This window comes from Grus americana, chromosome 2 (assembly GCF_028858705.1).
Source record: "Grus americana isolate bGruAme1 chromosome 2, bGruAme1.mat, whole genome shotgun sequence".
Taxonomy (NCBI): domain Eukaryota; kingdom Metazoa; phylum Chordata; class Aves; order Gruiformes; family Gruidae; genus Grus; species Grus americana.
Window position 1 is genome coordinate 18258281 of NC_072853.1, and position 24383 is coordinate 18282663.

At 36.6% G+C, this 24383-nt stretch overlaps 1 protein-coding gene across 1 annotated transcript in view; it reads left to right on the forward strand.

Moving 5' to 3' along the window:
• CSMD3 (CUB and Sushi multiple domains 3) overlaps positions 1 to 24383 on the forward strand; it is a 721079-nt gene that overhangs the window by 624916 nt on the left and 71780 nt on the right. The window contains exons 48-53 of the mRNA XM_054816701.1: positions 2819 to 3007; positions 3420 to 3566; positions 5947 to 6135; positions 12442 to 12627; positions 14009 to 14203; positions 15931 to 16104. Of these exons, the coding sequence (XP_054672676.1) occupies positions 2819 to 3007; positions 3420 to 3566; positions 5947 to 6135; positions 12442 to 12627; positions 14009 to 14203; positions 15931 to 16104 (1080 nt within the window). The remainder of the gene's footprint in view (positions 1 to 2818; positions 3008 to 3419; positions 3567 to 5946; positions 6136 to 12441; positions 12628 to 14008; positions 14204 to 15930; positions 16105 to 24383) is intronic.

Consider the following 24383-nt stretch of genomic DNA (forward strand, 5'->3'; position numbering starts at 1 on the left):
TCTCTCTTCATAGTCCAATAATATTTCCCCAGAAAAATCTCATTTTTATAATTAATACGCCAATATTATTTTCAGTGTTCTTGAGAAATCTGAGATCCTATTATTTTATTGTGTAACTTGTAATGGCTCAGTAGTAACTCACGTTCATGTAACTGTTAGCTGTGAATATGAAAACTAGATTTTGAGGCTCCTGTTTAGCAGTGTTCAGTTCTGAATAAACTATAGTTTGGACTGAAAGCAGCCCTGAGGAAGACTTGGAGGTGTTGGTTGATGAAAAGCTCTACATGAGCTGCCCATGTATGCTTGCAGCCCAGAAAGCCAACCGTGTCCTGGGCTGCATCAAAAGAAGTGTGACCAGCAGGTCGAGGGAGGTGATCCTGCCCCTCTACTCCGCTCTTGTGAGACCCCACCTGGAGGACTGCATCCAGCTCTGGGGGCCCCAGTACAAGAAACACATGGAGCTGTTGGAGAGAGTCTAGAGGAGGGCCATGAAGCTGATCAGAGGTCTGGAGCATCTCTCCTATGAGGACAGGCTGAGAGAGTTGGGATTGTTCAGCCTGGAGAAGAGAAGGCTCCGGGGAGATTTTATAGCAGCCCTCCAGTACCTGAAGGCTGCCTACAGGAAAGCTGGTGAGGGACTGTTTATGAGGGAGTGTAGTGACAGGACAAGGAGTAATGGGCTTAAGCTGAAGGAGGGTGGATTTAGATTAGATACTGGGAAAAAATTCTTTCCTGTGCGGGTGGTGAGGCACTGGAACAGGTTGCCCAAAGAGGTTGTGTAGGCCCCATCCCTGGAAGTGTTCAAGGCCAGGTTGGATGGGGCTTTGGGCAACCTGGTCTAGTGGAGGGTGTCCCTGCCCATGGCAGGGAGGTTGCAACTAGGTTATCTTTGAGGTCCCTGCCAACCCAAAACATTCTATAGGCACTTGTTCACATATTGTGAAGCAAAATCAGTTCTGAAAATAGTTCCAATAGCATGGTAATATCAAATATTTTTATTTAATGAAATTTTTATTCTGTGTAGACCTAGTTAGTCCAGATAAATCCAAAATCAAGCCTCTTCATCATACTTTTAAAGACCATTTTGCTCAATTTCAGCGGCTGCTTTAAAAGTGGTGATACATTATTTACGAAGTAGCATTTATCCTGCTAGCATCCTCTATGCCTCCTGAAACTATGAAAATTAAGACTAGTCAGAGCTGCTATATATTTTCCAGCACAGCTGTAAGTGGAAGATTAATAAATTCAGAATATGATGTGGAATATATGAAAAACTAATTCTTCAGAGTAAGGTGAAAGTATGGTAGGCAATACCTGCTGAAGAAGTCAGCAGGGATGGAGCAGGTGTCTTCTTTCATCACTACAGGAAACAATCTCGTTTGTAGGGTCTAGACTCTCCCAGAAATGTTTTAGAGAAAAGGGTAAAGCATGTTCCTTTTCTTATTTCCTAGAGGTAAATTTGGGAAGAAGGCTGTCAGCAACTAAGAACTTCAGATTTTTGTAATTTATTCTCCAGCTGACTTACATCTACTCATCAGGGAAATAGTTTGTTTCTGTGTTAAAAGGAAGAAAGTATCCAGTTGTCTGAACTTGAGAGTTCACTAGAAATGTGAAAGTATAACCAAAAATCTCTCCTTCACAGTTTTAATTAAAAAAAGTGGTTTGTAGATATAGATTCAATATGCTCATAACATATATGACACAGTTACACATCTGTTATACTTACCAAAGGACTGAAGAAAGATGAGGAATAGTTAATATATAAGTGTGTGTACATATCAGGGTCATATTTGGATTTTTACTTTTAAGTGGGGCAGAAATCACCTATTTTTTTCCTCCTGATTTGCACTTTATTTCATCGGAAAGTGTTTGTCATATGGTGAACTGTTCTACTTGTTTTTCAAAGAAGGAGCAATTAGATGAATTGCCCAAAGGCAGCCTGAGATTCTCTAGCTCATTCAGGATTATAACACCAACATCTTGACTTGTAGTCATAGGCTTTGATTTTAAGAACACTTCTTTGCTGCTTTATTTGTTAAGAGTTAGGAAAGAACTGTATTGGGACTGTATTAGGTGTGGTGAAGGAAAAAAATAGAATTTTAATTGGTTTTGGTGGCATGTAAAAGCAGTAACCTAGTGTTTTTGAGGTTTCTATGAACCAAAAAACTCGGTAACTGGATTAGCACAAGTCATCTTCTTGTCTAATTAGTCTTACAGAGTCCTACGAATCACAAATGTCAGTCTGAAGTGTGTCTTCCTAGACCAAAGGAATCATATCTGAATAGTGCTTACGTTGTCTGTAGGTACATCAATGTTCTTCAAGCTTGATTGAGGATCTCAAAATTTAGGTGCTGCTTTATACAGATTGTGAGTGGGATTGATTACTCTTTATTTAGAATCTGACAACCAAAAATCACAGTGTCTTCAAGTTTTGCTTTCAGTGCAAGACTTTACCTGGAATTATTGCTGACAGTAATAGCAATCTGAGGGGAAGAATAAAAGTCTATGGTTCACTTTTTGAACAACGCAACAGTTTAGTACTTAAGCACAGCCTACAAAAATATCTTGTCATATAGAGAATGAAAGAAGAAAAACATCATTAATTGATAACTTCTGAGGGTCGCCAGGCTTATTTTTAAGATAAACATTACTTTAGATTTTTTCTACTACCTATCTTTCTAAAATGTTGTCAGTCTTTCTGTTTTTGTGGAAATAAAATGAGTAATGCAGATTAAACTCAGGAAAATCTTGCCAATCACATGAAACAGGAATAGTGGCCTATAGATTTTTTTTTTTTACCAATCTTTCTGTTTCACAGTACTCTGTCCAGCCAATGAAATGCGTCTGGATTCAACAGGAGTAATACTGAGCCCTGGATATCCTGATAGCTACCCAAATCTCCAGATGTGTGCGTGGACCATTACTGTGGAAAAGGGTTATAATATCAGCATGTTCTTTGAATTCTTCCAGACAGAAAAGGAATTTGATATACTTGAGGTGTTTGATGGTAACTATAGGACGCACAACTTCGGATGATACTTTATATATACATATATATACACACATGTCTTTTTACATTGCATCTATGTAATCACTATTTTTTATGCATACCATAATTTTTCAGTATAAAAAATCTCAAATAAGCAATTATTTGGATTTGTGATGCTAAAAAGAACTGTTGGATTACTGTGTTTCAAAATTGTGCTGCATTAATTATGTCTAGAAATAATTTTGTTTCTGAACAAATATGTACTCTCTAGAGTATAACATGTCAACTTCCATTTTTACTTCAGATTCATTTACCATTTGCTTGGAGGATGTTTTCTATATATATTAATTCTATGCATTTAATTTCTTTTATGTTATTTTTAACTTTGTAACTTCTTTTTTTTTTTTTTTTTTTCTTTCCTTGTATCAAGGACCAAATAGTCATAGCCCATTGCTCATTTCTCTCAGTGGGGACTATTCGTCTTCTCTAAATATAACCAGCAATGGCCATGAAGTATTTCTCCGGTGGTCAGCAGATCATGGCACCAATAAAAAAGGTTTCAGGATAAGATATATAGGTATGTAAATCAGACTTTCTTTCATGTGTATAAAATGTCAATATGGAACATATTTATTTATGTGAGAAGGGTAATTTAAGCTATATTTTGTAACATTAATTGCCCAGACTGAAAGGAAATCCAATCTGTTTTATATATGAACCTGATGATACTGATCTTGTGAGGAAACAAAACCCCACACACCCTAAGTAGGATATATGAAACACATGTGCTCTGTAGAGATTTAAGGAAGCATTCCACAGGACTTAAAAATGGCATAAGCCAGTAGTAAAGATGAAGGAAGCAGCTTCGCCCTTCCCCCTCCCGTCATCTATTTGCACACATGTGCTTCTGTTGTTCATACTGGATCTTTATGCAATGCATCATTAACACTTTTGGTGGGACAGAGGAAGAGGTGGAAACAAGGCAGGAGTGAGCAGCTATAAGGTGGAAAAATGTAAGACCCTGAAGGACTGAACTCTTTAATTTAAGGTTCAACAGAATCAGCAAACCGTATTAGAAGAGATCAATTAGTATGTAAAAAAAGCCAACATTGTGTGTATTATTAATTCAAATGAATATATTTATGAATAGTGCGTGAAGATGATACTTAACAAAGATTGATTTTTAGATAATTGATTTTATAGAATTATTATATAATATCAATTTTACAGGATAATAATATTCATTAATCAAGCTAAAGTAGTTTCAAATTTACAGCAATTACACAAAATCTACCCTTGATTTTTTATCATGACCAAAGACATGAAACAGACAGAATGAAAATAGTATCTGTAGATACTAGAGAAGTTATTGGCACAGAACAATTTCACTTTACCAAGTGGAGAAAGCAATAGATAATAATTATAAAATTCTTCTTTCTGCTGTGTTTTTTTGTCTTCTGTAACTCAATTTCTGGCCACTTCACTACTTCAGTAAAATAATTAAGCTTACAACAGTCTGTAAAACAGTGTCAATGTCATCTTTCCCTTTAGGAGAGGACAGTTTTCTCAGAGGTAAAATGTTTGTTGTATAGCTAGATAAAGTTCACTGTTGGCTAGACACAAAACATTATATGGTACCCATTTTCATTGCCTGTAGTACCTGTTAGTTCTGTTGAAAAAGAAAGTTCTTAAAACTCTTTCCCTACTGGCAGCGAGAGAACTATTTAGAGTTAGACAGGAAATGTTTACTAGTGATCTATATCACTGAGAAAATACCAGTATGTTTTCTTATACGCTAAAGAAGTAGAGGTGTCTCTGGTTCTTCCAAGAGTATAAAGCAGGGGAAATTTAAGGAAGGAAATATTTTCATAGTATGTTCTCTGACAGATATGGCAGTGCTTCTCATTCTGCTGCTTACTTTAATAAAAAGTAAACAAACAGCCACGACTCCATCCTGATCAGAGGGAGACTTTGACTGAGAAAACCATTGATCTAAGTCATGGGACACAGAAATACTTAAAGGGCAAGTAAAGCAGCACATTTCTATTTGCCTGAGAAAATAGGTACCAATAGTTTCTTCAAAGCATGAAGGAAGTCCCTTCTGGTCCACTCCTTTGGCAAGGTATCCAAAACCAAGGACTTTGTACTCATGAACTTAATGAACAAGAGAATTAAAAGAAATATAACCATAATGACAGTATAATATGTAAGCAATCATTAATGTCAGAGAGGCTTCAAGTACATATATCCTTTCAGATTATAACAACTATATCTCTTAAAGATCTTTTTGGTCTTGTAAAGATTTCTGATTTTTTTTTTTTCATAGTATCTAAATAAGACTTCTGTAGGAGTTTTTGTGTTCTAAATAAATCACAAAAAAAAAAAAAAGCAAGCAGATTCAGTGGTTTTGCCATGGATTTATGGTGACACTTATAACTATGATAAAAATCTATTTTAGATTTTCTAGTTCACTTCAGTTCATTGTATCACAACACTTGAAAGAAATAACTTATTTAGGACCAGAAGGAAAAGATTATTTGACAAGAATTATGTGTGGTATGCCCTTGATGTTTCCTTCTTTAAAAAAAAAAAATTTAAAAAAATATATAACTATTGAAATTTATACAATTGAAATAAATTTCATTATGAACTAAAATTCTGTAGCTTACTTAGTTTAAAAGAGAAGATGGTGAAAAAATACCAGTTATAGAAGTGAGCTATCATTATATTTCCTTTGAGGTTACTAAAACCTGAAGCCGTTATAAAGCCCTATTCTTTCACCTTTGTACTTAGTGAAATTGCTTGATGCATGCATGATCAGGATACGAAATACAACAACTTTTAGTGACATTTTCTCAACTTGTTATCAGTTGTCCATTGAATACAACAAGAATTTGTCAACAATTGTTATCTGGATTCTAAATGCATTTTTATTTATTCAATATTTATGTTTAAAGCTCTCTACTGTAGTACTCCAGAGTCCCCTCCACATGGTTTCATTGTCAGTCAGACAGGTGGACAGCTCAACAGTATGGTTCGCTGGGCTTGTGATCGAGGTTTTCGGCTCGTTGGGAAAAGTACTGCTGTATGCAGGAAGTCTCCATATGGTTATTACTCATGGGATGTTCCAGTCCCAGCTTGTCAAGGTAAATTCTATTATTATTATAAAATAATATACCCTAAGAAACTTTCTTTTACCTTTTCTAATGTAATCCATCAGCTTTATGACTTAGAATGAATATCAAGTAATAATTTAATTATAATTTCTCTGTACCAAAATTGTTCTACCTAGTAAAACTTACAAAAAACAAATGTATTTTTAAGAAACAGCGTTTAAACAGAATTTGCTAAGATTGGCAGATACTAAAAATAATCTACATCATTGTGAGGGAAAAAAAACATAAATTTAAAATATGAAATTGTTAAAAAAGTTCATTTATCATGATCGAAGAACTATATAAAAAACAGAAAGAACTGAAACTTGCTACATTTCTAAGAACAGGAAACTGGACCAAAAAACCATTGCCTATGATGCCATTCTAATCTTTCATGGTTTAAAATGAAATTTAATAGAGAATTCATCACGTTACCTGTATAGTTACTTTCTTTGGCCTTATAAAAGCAAAACATATTCCACTTAACAAGGAAAAGGAAATGGTTGTTTAATACTCATCACAATTGCATTCTCATTCTTCCTTTCCTGAAAAGAATGCTATTGTTCTGATAACTTACCTATGTCACTCTTCAGTGAACTATTAGAATGATTTTTTTTCATGAAAATTTGCACATGTGTTTATTCAAAATGTGTGCATTTTGCTCCTGTTGACCAGTGGAGATAAATGTTACAAGAATGTTCCGTGATAATTTCCCATGATTTCTTTTTGATAAAAAATCTTTGAATTGTGTGTTTCTGAAGAAAAACTACCTAACTTTTGTCAAAGGTGAAACAATCTCAGTTCCAAAGCTTTTTGATAAATTTCTATTAAAGTATAAATGGTATGTCTGTATTTTTACAAACTGAAATTCTTCCAAAAAAAAACCAAACCCAAACCAAACTACAGGCAATGCTACATATAATTCTTTAGCTTTTTCTCCTTGTCATTTATATAAGGACTGCCTTTATGACAATTATTTGTAGAAGTTGATAAGACTGTTAATTAGATGTATCAAACAATGTGGAATGAAAAAAACCAAAACAACAAAACAAAACAAACAACTTACCAAATTCTAATAGCAGATGATTATTCTCAACATACTGAGTAGAGTTCAGTAATGAAAATAGTTACACTACTCAGATGATACTTTACAAACAAGTGGAGTTAAGTGCTTAGTAATCTCATGATGTGTGATCAAGTACAAAGACTGTTGGTACCAACTTAGCATATTGAAAATTATTTAATGTATTAACTGAGTAACAGTTAATTAACATTATGTATTTAATGAAGGCTGGCTTTGATACATCATATTAAGTTTATTCAGTTCTTCCATCAAGTCCTTGTGCACGGGAAGTTATTTGTGGCCATCAGTTAAGCTGAAGGAGGGTAGATTTAGATTAGATATTAGGAAGAAATCCTTCACTGTGAGGGTCGTGAGGTACTGGAACAGGTAGCCCAGAGAAGCTGTGGATGCCCCATCCCTGACAGTGTTCCAGGCCAGGTTGGATGGGGCTTTGGGCAACCTGGTCTAGTGGAGGGTGTCCCCACCCATGGCAGGGGAGTTGGAGCTATATCTTTAAGATCCCTTCCAACCCAGGCCATTCTATGTCTATGAACTATATGTAGCTTCAACTCACACCAGCAATCTCTTCAGATTCAACCTAATGACACATTACTACTGCAAAACCCCTGAGGAATAAGCTGCTTCTGTATATCAGTCATACATTTAAGCTTCCCATTGTTTTGCTGAGGTAAAAATTATACATTTTAATTATAATAAGATTATAATTATATGTGAAATATGTATTATCACCCATACCTGGATGATACAGAAGATTTATGATACAGTCTCTCGTATCAAAATATTGAGAACACCATCAGGAAAAATCCCTCATGTTCTTTCATAGGGGATACTTACAAGACACAAAGGCTTTGCCCTTCCTCCTCCTACTGAGCAGTACAGCTTCACAACAAAGTAGTTCTAACTCTTTTAAGTATGAGTTAGTGGTTCTTAGAACTTCATGATATAGAGGATGAGCATTGTTTTAACAACTATCAGTCAGTCAGAATTTACCAACTATTTTGCCAGGTGATATCAGATGACATCATCACAGTCTTACCTTCTACTTCACATTCTCTATCATTTTTAGCATAACTAGAAAAGCCATTTTAATCAGTTCTTTCACACATCTGAATGTAGGATTTCCACAAATGACCATTTAATAGAGCAAAAAAATAAGTATTAAGCTTTTTGCCTTTTTTTTTTTTTTTGCATAGGAGTACAAGGGGGAAGAAAAAGCCATTCTTTAAAAAGAATGCATCTAATTTTACTCTTTTGTTTTCTGTCTGAAGATTACCAGTCAAATCACAGTAGTAGTTACTGGCATCGTCTTATAGGAAATGAGAAATCTAAGGCCTCAAAATGTATGAATTCTTTAATGATACCTCTACAATCAGCACAGCTAGTGATTTGTGGTGGTTTGGGTTTTTTTTAGAAATACTAAGTTCATTTCTTGGCAAACGTTTTTTACTGCCTGCAAAATATCTCATGACGGTATTTAAACTAATGTTTTCTCTTCACATTTTCATTTTGTATCTGTACCACTATTATCAGTTCTGAATACTCTCTGGTAAATAATGAATGCCAGTAGCCTTTTCCACTACAGCTTTTTTTCCAAGCTCATGAATAATGTTAGAGCAATTTTTAATGTCCTCATTCTTAGTCCTATATGAATATAAATCTTGATCTCTGAACCTCTAAAGAGATAATACCAGCCATTCTTCAAATCACTTGCACTACAGGACTGACAGAACCTAAAAAGTCCTTATCATAGCATCATAGAATGGTTTGGGTTGGAAGGGACCTCAAAGATCATCTAGTTCCAACCACCCTGCCATGGCAGGGATACCCTCCACTAGACCAGGTTGCCCAAAGCCCCATCCAACCTGGCCTTGGACACTTCCAGGGATGGGACCTACATAACCTCCCTGGGCAACCTGTTCCAGTGCCTCACCACCCTCACAATAAAGAATTTCTTCCTAATATCAAATTTAAATCTACCCTCCTTCAACTTAAAGCCATTATCCCTTGTCCTATCATTACATGCCCTTGTTAACAGCTCCTCTCCAGCTTTCTTGTAGACCCACTTCAGGTACTGGAAGGCTGCTGTAAGGTCTCCCCAGAGCCTTCTCTTCTTTAGGCTGAACAAGCCCAACTTTCTCAACCTGTCCTCATAGGAGAGGTGCTCCAGCCCTCTGATCAGCTTCTGGACTCTCTCCAACAGCTCCATGTGTTTCTTGTACTGGGGCCCCCAGAGCTGGATGCAGTCCTCCAGGTGGGGTCTCACAAGAGCGGAGTAGACGGGCAGGATCACCTCCCTCGACCTGCTGGTCACACTTCTTTTGATGCAGCCCAGGACACGGTTGGCTTTCTGGGCTGCAAGCGCACACTGATAGCTTATGTTGAGCTTCTCATCAATCAATACCCCCAAATCCTTCTCCTCAGGTCTGCTCTTAATCCATTCTCTGCCAAGCCTGTAGTTGTGCTTAGGATTGCGCCGACCCACGAGTAGGACCTTGCACTTGGCCTTGTTGAACTTCATGCGGTTCACACCGGCCCACCTCTCCAGCCTGTCAGGGTCCCTCTGGATGGCATCCCTTCCGTCCAGAGTGTCGACTGCACCCACATAGGTTGGTGTTGTCAGGAAACTTGCTGAGGGTGCACTCGATCCCACTGTCCATATCACCAACGGTGTCAGTCCCAATACTGACCCCTGAGGAACGTCATCACTGGTCTCCTCTTGGACATTGAGCTGTTATCTTGGTCTAATAATAATTTCTGACATTTCAGATAAGTATTTAGAATATGCTGCTGATCTTGGAGAACTAATAAGGTTAAGATCTTCTAAGGGCTGCATGTGTATATCTTTTGAATTAGAACTGTGTTCTGAACATAGGATAGATTTTAATGTTTCAGTTGTGATTACAATTATGATTTTGATTTCCAATACTGTCCAAGCTGACATATAATGACCAAATAATTCTGTGATAGACCCATTTTTCTGGCACTTTGGATGTTCGATGTTTGTCATTGTTTTCCTGTCAAGTTGTCAGATGTGGCAATATCCTGTTGATCTTTTTACATTTTTTCCCTTAACTAAAAGCTAAATTTCTGTGCAAATCTCCACATATGTAAAATTAAGTTCATGATTGCTTTTAACTGAAAAATGTCATTGACTGATTCCTTGGGAGCTGTTGCTTATAGAAAAGTCTGTTATCAAGCATGGATGTGCTAGGATGAAACTTGTTTCTTAAAAATTTAAGGTTAAGGGAAGGATATATTTTTCTTGTGCCACAAGATTGATTCTGTTAGCATTGAGAATATAACTCAAAATTTATCAAGTCACTAATGGAGATTTTTGAATACTGAAGGAGTAATTAATCTCCATGGTAGATATAAAACATCTCAGGTTGTATCTACAGAATATCTGATATATATTTTACTGATTGCTAAAAGAGACAGAATTTACAGTATGTGAATAAGTAGTGCTATACATTTGTTTGTGCTCAGGATCATAAGCAACACCTGTTTACATGTTACAAGTTTTTTGGGGGTGGATATTAGTTTTTATACCCAGTTGAACACTGGCCCTGATCTAAATAGAAATAGGCTTAGTTCTGGAAACTCCATTATTTTCTGAAATTTCTTTTTATCATTAACATGTGGTTTTGAAGGAAGAGGTTAGCTTGGCCACTTATGCGGTGAACAGTGTTATTTGAGTATACCTTGGTTATACCAGCTTTTGGTTATCCTCCTCTTTGCACGGATAGGTCTGCCTAAAGTTTGCTGCTGCAGTCCAAGCTATTGAGGAATTTGAGATATAACAAACATCAACTTGGTCATATGTTTTCTTTGTAGTGTCATGGATGCTCATTTTCTTTCTTCGGTGATATCAGGTGAAATAGTACAGTTTTGTCAGATGTTTAGTAAGAAGTGGAAGATAGACCTTCTGGTTTAGTTAACTTGTCACTTTTTATACCTCTGAGATCATGTCTTCATACCCTCTGGAAGATGGAATTCAATTACCCTCTTGGTGCCTTCACTGTCTCCTAATCACCGTTTTCTTATTTTCTTCTAAACGTGTATTTGTTTGTAGCTGCCAGTAGATGTTGTGATGGCCATACGATATATGTTTCTATGGTTGCCCAGATGAGGTGATGAGCAAATTAATAATAGTTTTCTGTGATCTGTTCATTACAGCGTGTTCCTTTAAAAAAAAAAAACAAACCCAAACACGTACATGCTATATGGAGTTTCTTTTTATGGCAATTCAAGCATATTTTAATATTGTTCCTGTCATCTCTGTTCTGCAAGTTGTGATAACATTAGCACTTTACCTGTGTCTCGGCTGTCATTGTTAGCTGTGATACAGTGCCACACTGTTGTTATATTGCTTATTAGGCAGATCTGTCTTACAGCAGATCAGGTTGCAATAGGGGCAAAAATAGATTACTCTTTTTTATCAAGTATTTATGCATAGTCTGAGAGGCTTAACTTTTCATATCTTTGTGCAGGCAGGATAGTTGGTCTATTAGGGTTTAAGATTCCACTTCAAAGTAAAGTACTTAAGAGTTAAGTGCCTAAGCCCTTTATTTTTGGATCTGACCTTCATTAGATGTATGGTATTAAAATGTGGAAAAGAATTAATTTTGATTTTATTCCCAAATCTCTTGGTACTTTCTTTCTGCTGAATAATAATAACAATAATAATAATAATAATAATAATAGGCTTACATATTCATTTGCCAATTTTCAATATTTTCAAAAGGGTATTTTCTTTCTCCTTTGCAGGAGGAAAAATAGAATGTTGAAAGTTAATTTTAGTGCTTTGCCAGAGGTCACATAGTATATGTGACTGAAGAAGCCTGAAGTACAAACTAGATTCCTAATGTCTCAGACTGGTGCTTTACTCATTCAACCATGCTGATCATATTTTTTCCAAGTATTCTCTATTGGCTCTTGTTTGATTATCGTCTTCATTTTGAATGGATAGCTGCAGAGTTATGAACCACTGTTCTTATTTTTAACCTCCTCCATCAAAAGACAAAAACTTTCTGAGATTTAATTCTCGAAAATTTTAAGGAATTTATTTGTAGGCTTAAAACAGACATTAATGAGTTAAGAAGTAATTTTTATGAATTTAAGACTGTTGATGCTACAATGCAAAAATCCTTTGAGATGAGCAGAAGCTTATAGTGAAGAAGATATAGAATAACTATGTCTTTCTTTTTACCCAGCAATATCTTGTGGAATTCCTAAAGCTCCATTAAATGGTGGAATATTAACTACAGATTACTTAGTTGGCACTCGTGTTACTTATTTTTGCAATGATGGATATAGGCTATCAGCCAAGGAACTTACTACTGCAGTCTGCCAGCCGGATGGTACCTGGAGCAATCACAATAAAACACCTCGCTGTGTAGGTAAGTAACATGTAAAAACTCTCCGATGAGTAAGAATCTGGCTGTACATTTTGTTTATTTACCCAAGGCACAAATCTTCATATTACTTAAACTTTCAGCTTCAGGTTACCTTAATCTATGAATAATTGCTGGTATTAAATTACTGTGAAATACATATTTGAAAAATATATATATATATATGAGACATATATCGAAACAGTCTATGACAGCAGAAGAAATACACTAGAGATTATAGAATACATTAAAACTGATAATTATTTTACAGTTAAATCAAAGTTAATGGTTGCAGAGGTTTATGCAAAAGCCATCTCTTCAGTGAGAGCTGCACAGTTCATATACTGTTAACAAACCCTATTTACTATCCAGAATTGCTAAGTGTGATACTCTGGGATACTTGTTTGAAACTGCTGCTTATTATTTATATTCAGCCCCTCATTATAATCCTACACCATCTAAACGTGGGGAAACATCACTGAAGAGAAAATGCATGTTCAGTCCCAAAGAGCAGTGGATACCATCAAAGTTATAAGTGGGGTATGAAAACCCAGGAGATTGTACGACTGATACAGAAATGTCAGCCTCTGATGTACATTAAGATTTGAATTACTTCACCCAATGAATTTTGAAAGGGAAAGAAAACATACCCTAGAATAATTTTTAAGGATTTTGCCTTTCTCCTTTTTTTTTGCTTTTTCTTGTTCTTGTAAATTGCGTTCCCTCATACCTTTTCCTCTAGCTAAAGAACCAGTCCAAAGGGACAGAAAGAAAGTAGTATCCAGCAAAGATTTTACTCTGTGCCTTTTGTTCAGGGAAAAAGTTGTTCTGCTTGTTAAACTTTTTCTATTAGATTAGGCTTGTAGACTGTTTTTGTTTAGTTTTTGGAGGAAGAATACCTAGAATTATGACATGAGATAAAAATGTGTAGCTGCTGAAAAACCGTCTTGGATATTTTTTTATCTGTCACCAATGTGCAGCCTCTCCAAATGAGTCTTTAAGATCTCACGAAATTTACCCAAGTAGAAAAATAATTCCTATTTTGAAATGTAGCTAATGTTTTAGTAAAGATTCTGATATCTGATGTAAAGTGCCACAGGAGTTCCACGACTATAAATCTACAATGTATTCAACCATGCTATAGATTCTATCTACACCAATTGCATAGTTCTGCATACACAGTCACTGCTCTGTCTGGGCCATTGATCATTATTATTTAAAAGTGAGAACTTGTACCTGCTAACCACAGGCAACTTCAAATACAACCTTACTTTTCAAACATTATGTTACTGTGTTTAAAATATATTTCTGAATTAATAATGGTAAAGATTTTCCTAATTTGCCTGTACTAAGCCACAAATAACTATTTTTTTTATTATTCTGGAAGTTGTTACATGTCCAAGCATCAATTCTTTTACACTGGAACATGGAAGATGGAGAATAGTGAATGGTTCACATTATGAGTATAAAACAAAAGTAGTTTTCAGCTGTGATCCAGGGTATTATGGTTTGGGACCAGCATCTATTGAGTGCCTTGCTAATGGCACCTGGAGTTGGAGAAACGAGCGGCCTTACTGCCAAAGTGAGTACATGTATCTGCATCTGCTGTACAGACTTCAGATAAAAATATTTTATTTGGCTGAATTAGAAATTAACCAATTAAATGTTGGAATCAGTTAATTATAAAAAATATTTCCTGGCTGGAATTCCTAGGTATCCTAAAGGCTGTTTACAAATAGAATCCATTAGGTTTAGTAACAAGGAAATATCTGTAAGCACACTTCCGAATTTTAAAGGTCTCTAAATCTATAAAGGTTCAAAAAAAGTAATAGAGAACATTTTCCTATATATTTTTCTAGGTCAGGAATGCTGTCTAGTCTTGAAAAATGAAAAAAAAAAATTGTATCCTGTTTGTGCACTTGATAAATAAAATAATGTCTCCTTTCAGCTGATTACCATATAGAGTGCGTAGGTCCACATCATTCCCACCATTAGCTGTTATCCTGATAACCTGCAATAGCTACTTTTCAAAAAAATAAGTAATGAATAATCAGATACTTTAAACAAGTTAAATGTATGGCTACAGTTATGACTCCCTCCTCCACTCCTGTGAAAAGCAGGTTTCTTTATGTATTTAAATTTAGTCTTCTGTTTTTCAAAATTGTAGGGTTTGGGGTATACTTTGAAGCCCCAAAATACTTCCTTTTTGTGAAACACCATACAACACACACTGCGATAGAATTGGATATGACCGTGGTTTTGGTGCATGTATCTAAACTGTGTGTATCTGCATGTATGTGTATAAATACACACGCATCTAAAAAGCAGGGGATAAAAAGTGTAAGCCAGATAACTGTGGTTTAGAATATATTTAGGATTTATTGAGAACATATTTGAAACTAATAAAAAAAAGGGCTGAAAAATGCAATTCCAAAGACAGATTAATTACATTGGAAAGTAACCTTCATTTTGAGTTCTTTATAACCTACTGGAAATTTCATTTATAATTTAGAGGAGTTTTAAAAGTTAATTGTGATATTTCACCTCTGCTAGTGTTAAAAATATTGTATATATGTCTGTATCTGTATCTTTGTGTTTATAGATATTTTTACATTATATATATTTGTAACACTTTTTTCTTTAAAAGACAAACATTTTTCATTATGTTTTGGGAAGTTTTGTTTGCAGCATTACCACTACCTTTATTTTTTTGAGCATGAAGTACACTAGCTGCTTTCACCCTTTGATGATCCACCATCTTGTTTACTAATAGTAAAGTTCTTTTTACTAGTCCTAAAAAGAAAATTTTTGAAGAAGAATTATGATTTTGAATGAAAAGATGCTTTCAATTATAAATAAATAGCAAGGAATTCCATGTACATTGTTCACTCATTTTAACAACATATTGTGTGAATGCTAGGGCAAGCATTTCATTAGAAATTAGAAGATAAAAAAGACATCTTTCCACATAAAGATGATTTTTTAAATGGCAACAATTGTGATATGCCAATATTAAGAAAAAGTCATTGATAAACCCAAGGTAATTAAATAGCAATTAATAATGTTCTCAATGGGGGGGGGGTTAACTTTACAGACACAATTTTTATTTGTGTGTGTCCCCCCTCTCTTTCTTAAGTATTATTTCTGGGGAGGTAATAGTCTGTATGCAGAATTTTTCATCTATTTTTTCTACAGAGCAAAATACTTCAAGCTGTGAAATTGATTTATCTGATTGGTTGATAAGTATTAGAGAGTGTGTGTGTGATACTCAGCTGTACATTTCTGTTTTGTTTTGGTTTTGTCATAAAGTTATTTCTTGTGGAGAACTCCCTACACCTCCAAACGGGAATAAGATTGGAACTCAAATCACATATGGATCTACAGCTATATTTACCTGTGACTCGGGATACATGCTAGTTGGCTCTGCCGTCAGGGAATGCCTGTCTTCTGGACTCTGGAGTGGAATTGAAACCAGATGTTTAGGTATGGATACTACTGTCATAGCTTACCTATTTTCTTTCTCTCTAGCAGACAAAAGTAAGCAAAGTGAAACAGCTTGTCTCTTTCAGTTAGCACAGACATTGAAGAGAGTTGTGAATTTTAAAAATGTGTGTGGCTGAGCTGTTTTTTGTATCAAATTATAATTATAGATACCTTTCCAGAGACTGAATCATGTTTTCAATATCTTCCCCACATGCAAATGTCACTGGATTGCTGCATATGTCCCTAAAGTAGACCTGCAGATAAGCAGGAAGGCTGATTGATTCCAGATAATAGATATCCTCACTATGTCATTGTAATGACAGCCATAATAGCGTCAGAATATGTTGATAGTCTTGGCAGCTCTTTTTTGTCTTTCTTTTTTCGTTCCTGCTTCTTTCATTACAAGGATAGTACCTATAGCTATTGAATCTTAGGGGACAGTAAATGGCAAAGAGAATTAGAACATTTAATACAACTACCCTCATTTCTGAATCTCCTATGTTTTTGCAGAATACCTAAATAAAGATGTAGTAGTGTGAGAGTAATCCTGTTAATGTAATGATCTTGGTTTGATCCTTCACTGAATGTAGTGTGAAATTGAGTTCTGAATCAGTATTCTTCTCACTCCATAGCTGTTGAGAGGAAACAATGATCAAATTGAAAAAATAAATGAAACAAAACAACAGACAGGTCCTGAAGTAATTCTGTTAAGTAAGTCTTAAAAATAAATGTTTCACAAGAATTTATGGTGAAAAAAATATGAAAAAATCACTTCAGTGTTCTAAAATAAAGTAACAGTCGAAGAAAAAACCCATGACTGTTATGTCTCCAAGGTTACAGACCGCCTCTCACACTTTATTGTGCTTGATCTTTTTCTATACAGAAAACATTAAATCAGTTTCTGGGGGAAAGTCTATGTAATAAATCCTGGAGAAACATTCAGAAACATAGAATAGATTTTTACTGAATATCCTGTTTATAAAAAGAGACTGAAAAGTCTGTGTATTTTGTTATACACTTTCCTCAGGGAAAAACATTTAAATATTTGATGAAGAAATTTTTGTTCTGTTTCTGCTTATATGAAAACTTAGCATATTTACATTATTTTATTCCAGGGATGTTCAAGGCCAGGTTGGATGAGGCTTTGGGCAACATGGTCTAGTGGAGGGTGTCCCTGCCCACAGCAGGGGTGTTTGAACTAGATGATCTTTGAGGTCTCTTCCAACCCAAACCATTCTATAATACTTCCAGGGATGTGGCATCCACAATTTCTCTGGGCAACCTGTTCCAGTACCTCACCACCCTCACAGGAAAGAATTTCTTTCTAACATCTAATCTAAATCAACCCTCCTTCAGCTTAAACCCATTACCCCTTGTCCTGTCACTACACTCCCTCATAAACAGTCCCTCACCAGCTTTCCTGTAGGCCCCTTCAGGTACTAGAAGGCCGCAATTAGGTCTCCCCAGAACCGCCTTTTCTCCAGGCTGAACGATCCCAACTCTCTCAGCCTGTCCTCATAGGAGAGGTGCTCCAGCCCTCCGATCTTCTTTGTGGCCCTTCTCTGGACACTCTCCAACAGCTCCATGTCTCTCCTGTACTGGGACCCCCAGAGCTGGACGCAGTCCTCCAGGTGGGGTCTCACCAGAGCGGAGTAGAGGGGCAGGATCACCTCCCTCGACCTACTGGTCACGCCTCTTTTAATGCAGCCGAGGACACGGTTGGCTTTCTGGGCTACAAGTGCACACTGCCAGCTCATGCTGAACTTTTCATCAATCAACACCTCCAAGTCCTTCTCCTCGGGGCTGCTTTCAATCCATTCCTTGCCCAGCCTATAGTTGTGCTTGGGATTGCGCCGACCCACGTGCAGGACCTTGCACTTGGCCTTGTTGAACTTCATGCGGTTCGCAGGGGCCCACCTCTCCAGCCTGTCAAGGTCCCTCTGGATGGCATCCCTTCCCTCCAGCATGTCGACCACACCACACAGCTTGGTGTCGTCAGCAAACTTGCTGAGGGTGCACTCGATCCCACTGTCCACGTCACTGACAAAGATGTTGAACAGTGTCGGTCCCAGTACCGACCCCTGAGGAACACCACTCGTCACTGTTGTCCACTTGCACATTGAGCCATTGACCACAACTCTCTGAGTGCGACCATCCAGCCAATTCCTTGTCCACTGAGTCATCCATCCATCGAATCCATGTCTCTCCAATTTAGAGACGAGGATGTCGTGCGGGACAGTGTCAAATGCCTTGCACAAGTCCAGGTAGATGACGTCAGTTGCCCTTCCTTTGTCCACCAATGCTGTAACCCCATCATAGAAGGCCACCAAATTTGTCAACTAGACTTTCAAATGAAATATAAGATGTTTCATCTTTAAAGAATTATTCAGCCATTTCAAGGATTTCAGTAGAGAACTTCCCTCTCTGGACCATGGATTAAAAGAAGATTTAAAAGAATGTTACCATTCATCCTGAGCAATTTTAATACAGCTTGAAGAGCTGGCAAGGTGAAGATCTGCTGAAACTAGCAGGAGAAAAACCACAAACCCTGTTTGTCTAGGGCTGTGCCAGTGTCATTTCAATACTGTGATTTTCTACAGAATATGTTGTTTGTGAACAGGAGGATGTAAAAAATATTTCCTTATCAGAAATGCAAGCCCTGTAGAGAAGAAAGAAATTCCAGCAAATAATTCTTCCCTCCTCAGCTGAGGTCATTTTAACAGGTTAATTAACTTTACTGAATAAGAACCTAAATCTCTTTTTCAATAATATATTGATATGTAGCATTCTTTCACTACTATGCTCATGTTTGACATTACTGATAGCTAAAATAAGCATAGACATGTTTTTGCCATTTAATGTAAAGATTCTGTATTCATTTATTCCTACTCTTGCATCTCAGAGAGTAACTGCAGAAAAGAAACCTCATTTGCAGATGAGGTTTCTAAGGTTCTGACACTAAGTTACTATGCTCATTCTTCATTGCTAGAGCTGGATTTCATGTCAAGTTAGGTAATTTATTTTGTGCTCACATGTTATTAATATCCTTCATTCCTACTTTTTGACTAATTTTGTTTCTTAATGATATTTCATGTAGTTGTTCTTCTCAAGCTTTGCTAGACTGGAAATTGAGAATGTTATAGTGCTTATTTCCCCCTCCCCCATCAAATCTGCTACACGGTAAAGCCTTCACATTTAATCTCTTTCTTTGTAGCATTCACTCATTACATTTGCAAAAGTGACATATTTTGATTCAGTATTATACATTACAGGTTACATTAAGACCTAGTGGCCTCAACTGGATTCATAGAAATGCGATATAGATCTTTTATAGAAAGATGGAAATCTTTCTTATCATAGAAAAAATGGAAATACACCCAGTCTTACGATACAGCACTAAAATAAAGACATTGACAATAAACAAGGCTATCCTGAAAGCAATCTAGAATAGCCTAGAAGCCTAACCTCCTGTGATGTCAGCTATTTACTACTAGGGTTTTAGATTATTTTTTTTTTCCCTCCCAGTAATAGTAATTATGACAATCCAAGTCATATTAATTATGATAAGTGTTACAAATCTTTGGATGGAGATTTGGGTTAAAATTTGCTAATTTTATTTCAACTTTTCTTCTATCCATAACCCAGTTCTTAATGCAGGGCAGTAAATGTTCTGTTTGTTCTGTGGTTTTATTTGGCAATGTAACATGGAAGGGTGGGGGTTTTTTTTCTCATTCATTCTGATAAATACAGATCAGAAGTACAATATTGATCTTACTGCTTGAACAACTTCCTCTGTCCCATATTTTCCACAAACCTTATATGATTGTTTTTCATTTTTTGTTTTCAATAGCCTTCCAAGGTGACGACAACAGTTTTATATTTGTTTGTAATTGGTCTCAGAATCAGAATATTACTTTGGGGATAAAAACCTGATATTCCATTAGATAATAACAGTACTATTAAGTCTTTTATCCATGATAAGTAAATATTGAATGACTTATTGGCAGTTTACACAGCAGTGTAAATTGATAATAGAATCAGTATTTCTTAAATGCTTTCTCATCTATTTGCAAAATAAATTTCCTGACAAACAAGAAAAATAAAGAAGAGACAACGTTCTTGCTCAGTATTTGAACCTTTGTTTTCCCAGCAGTACTCTTAGTTTTTTCTCAGCAGTCCTTTGCTTTCTCCTTCCTTATCTTTTTGCATCGGTTTTCAGTTTTCTGCCATAGTTTTTCTGGCAGATATTGTTCATATTTCCAGGGAGCTCTCTCTATATGATACCCGGTTTGCAGTATTTGCATTCAGTCCCCAGTGAAAACACTCCACCTGCAGAGCTTAGCTCCTGAGCGGTTTTGTACCCGGATTGCATAAGGAGGAATTATTTAGCTATCTCATTGCAAAAGACAGTTAGCCACACCTTATGGTTATATTGAATGAAGTTTAGTTAGTACAACAGTTTTATCATTTTACTCAGTTTCATTACACCAAATTTCACAACTAAACTGTTCCTCTTCCATAATGATTCAATTGGGGTAAGTATGACACATTTCTCAAATGAGAACAGATTTAAAATTATGTTCCTTTATGGCTTTGCACTATTTTTTGCAGTACTGAAGTCTTATGTTACTCCTTGTTTATACCAGTGTGACAAAACTGACATCAGTTGTATGGTAGATGATATATATATATAATACAAGTGAGTGCAAGAAGGTTTTAGGGATACAGCTGTGAGAGAAAATGAAGGAATAGAGTTGATCTTGGATGCTGTTGCACAATAAGTATGTCTCATTCAGAAACAAATCAGTTTCTCAGAAAACTATATGTGTAGTATTTGTTTTCCTCAGACTACTGAAGAATCAGCAGTAATCTGAAAGATTTGAAAACTTTGCACTATCAAAACCCCCTCTAAAACCCCAAATTCACTATTTTTGTATATATACACACATAGATACAGGTACATATATGTAGTGCAAACATATAATACACAAAGAAAATCATCAAAGACTACTGAATGGCACTTCAAAATTACATTTCAGAATGTTAATAAGGGGAAAGAAATACCTTTATTTGTCACAAATCTCTTAAAATAAGAGATTAAAATGCATGTCCTGCATTTTAAATTGAATTCATCATAAAGACTCCTGGGATATTCAGTAATGAATATGAGCATGTCCTTAATGTACAATGAACATTTTGGAATTCTTTGCTTCACAGGTATCTTAAGAGAAAAAATGACAAAAGGGAAGAATTCTACTAATACTCATGAGAAAAATAAATAAATACCTTGCTTTTAGAAGAAATACGAGAAAACTAGAATAGAATGGAAGAGAAATTAAACAATAATTATTCTTCCAGATATGAGTGTGGATGATGGTGGGGTGTTTTTGTTGGTTGGGTGTTGATTCTTTTTTTCTTTCTCCTTTTTTTCTTGGTATTAGAGAAATAGTGATAGCAAGTACTATATGTGAAAGGTTTTTGTTTCCTCTGAGGGACACCAGCTCTGTGGATATGTGAAACAGAGTGGGAAAATAAAACAAACAAAGAAAAAAACTTCTGGAAAATATTAATGAGTCTCTGACTGTATCGCAACGTAGGGAATTTATTCAGCTGCATAAATTAGTGTAAATTTCAGCAATGTTCTCAAAGGTTTGCTTAGCAGGTACTATGTATACCGTTACATATACTTTCAATAGCAAACATATTGAACTGCTTACCATAGGTACCTATATGACAGATAGTATTTTGAAAATGAAAGAAATATCATTGAACCCATCATTTTTTTTTTAATTTTTTTTTTTTTTAAGCAGGGATGGTGTTTGTTTTGAATTTTTTTTTTATATCTCTTAGACAAAGCTTCCCCTGGAAAGCAGAGTGGAAACTGGAAACAAGTCCTGCAAATCCCAGATGATTTTTATTTGTTTTTAAAATTGAGATGAAAAATGTGTCACAAGTCTGGCATATCCTAGTTTAAAATTATATTTAATTCCTTAACACTGTCACAGTAAGTTGATTTTGAATTCTGTTATGATAGAACTACAGTTTTATAATATTCTTCATACTTTTAGATTTCTTTATTTTTCAGTTTAGAAACCTTACACAAGGATAGAGCCTAGGAATAGGCTCTACTATACAAAAAATATAGACTTCTTTACTAATAGTGACTAGTTCACAATTAGTCATGCAATATAGTTAGTGCTCCAAAGATGTAACTGTTACGCAGGGTGGGAGGAGATAATCAACACAGAGGAATTTGAAGTAATAGAATCCTAGAACAGCCCAGGTTGGAAGGGATCTCAAAAGATCATCTGGTCCAACCTTTCATGGGAAAGGGAGCTGAGCTGTATCTAGCACCCTGTCCAGTCGCATCTTGAAAACTTCCAGTGATGGAGACTCTACCACATCCCTGGGGAGGCTGTTCCAGTGAATGTTTGTTCTTACTGGAAATAAAATTCTTTCTTATGTTGACATGAAACCTCTCCCAGTACAACTTGTACCTGTTTCCCCTTGGCCTATCCATGTGACTCCTTGTGAAGAGAGAGCCTCCATCCTCTTTGTGGCTATCTTTTAAGTACTGGAATACTGTGATGTGCCACCCCCGAGCCTTCTCTTCTTCAGGGACTAACACCTTCAGTCGTTCCTCATAGGGCAGGTTCTCTAGCCCTTTGATTATCTTCATGGCCCTCCTTTGGACCCTCCCTGGTCTGTCTGCATCTCTTCAGTGGCGGGGACAAGAATGGATACGGTAGTCCAGCTGCAGCCTGACAAGGGCTGAGCAGAATGGGATGACAGCATCTCCATCTCTGCTCCTGCACATGCAGCCCAGGATCCAATTTGCCTCTGTTGGTGTAGCGGCGTGCTGCTGGCTCATGTTCAGCTTGTTGTCCACCAGGACCAGAAACAGTGTGGTCAGATAGGGAAGTGATTGTCCCCCTGTACTCAGCACTGTTGAGGCCACACCTCGAATACTGTCTTCATTTTTGGGGTCCTCACTACAAGAAAGACATGGAGGTGCTGGAGCTTGTCCAGAGAAGGGCAACGAAGCTGGTGAAGGGTCTAGAGAACAAGTCCTGCATGGAGTGGTTGAGGGAACTGGGGTTGTTTAATCTGAAGAAAAGGAGGCTGAGGGGAGGCCTTGTCACTCTGCAATTACCTGAAAGCGATCTCTTCTCCCAAGTAACAAGAGACAGGACAAGAGGAAACTGCCTCAAGTTGCACCAGGGGAAGTTTAGATTGAATATTGGGAAAAAATTCTTCACTTAAAGGGTTGTCAATCATTGGAACAGGCTTTCCAGGGAAGTAGTTGAGTCACCATCCCTGGAGGTATTGAAAAGACATGTAGATGTGGCACTTAGGGATATGGTTTAGTGTTTGCACTTAGCAGTGTTAGGTTAACAGTTAGGTTAAAGGTCTTTTCCAACCTAAACAATTTCATGATTCTATGAGTCTCTGACCCCTGGTCCCTTTCAGCCAAGTTGCTACCCAGTCACACAGATCCTAGCCTGTACTGGGCTCTTTGGTTATTCCTTCCCAGGATCTTGCACTTGTCTTTGTTAAACTTCATACATTTCTTGCTAGCCCACTCTTCCAGCCTGTCTGGGTCTTTCTGTCAGGTGGCTCTCCCTTCTGATGTGTTCACCTCACCACTCAGTCTGGTGACATCAGAAAACTTGTGAGGGTGATTTCAATCATCTCATTTATGAAGATATTGAACAGCGTGGGGCCCCATATCTATCTCTGGGGGATCCCACTTGTGACAGACTGCCAGCCTGAGCAAAAACCATGGATCACCACCCTCTGAGTGTGCCTTGTTAACCAATTCTGTACCCATCTCACAGACCAGCCACACAATCTGTACCTTGCTAGTTTGTCCAGGAGAAGGCTGTGCAAAACAGTGTAAATTCTTTAATGAAGTGCAGGTAAACAACATCCACTGCTCTCCCCTAGTCAATGGAAGATGTCAAAGAAAGTCAAAAGAAAAGAAAAAAAGAAGTGAAAGCTAGGGTCTGGGAGCTTTATGACAATGAGAGGAACTAGACTAAAAGGATGGGAATTTTAAGTCATTTTAAATTTTCTCAAGCTAGACAGAGACATTAGTGCAAGACTTATGGGTAATTTACAATGATTTTTTCACCTGTTGTGTTTGTGTGTTTTTTGTAATGTCCATGCACAGCTGCAGAAACTACAGTGTGATCTTAGTCACCTGATGCGTCGAATTACTTCAGTTTTATTCCCTCTGCACAGGAAACAGAGCTTGACCTTTCTAGTGATGTATGCTG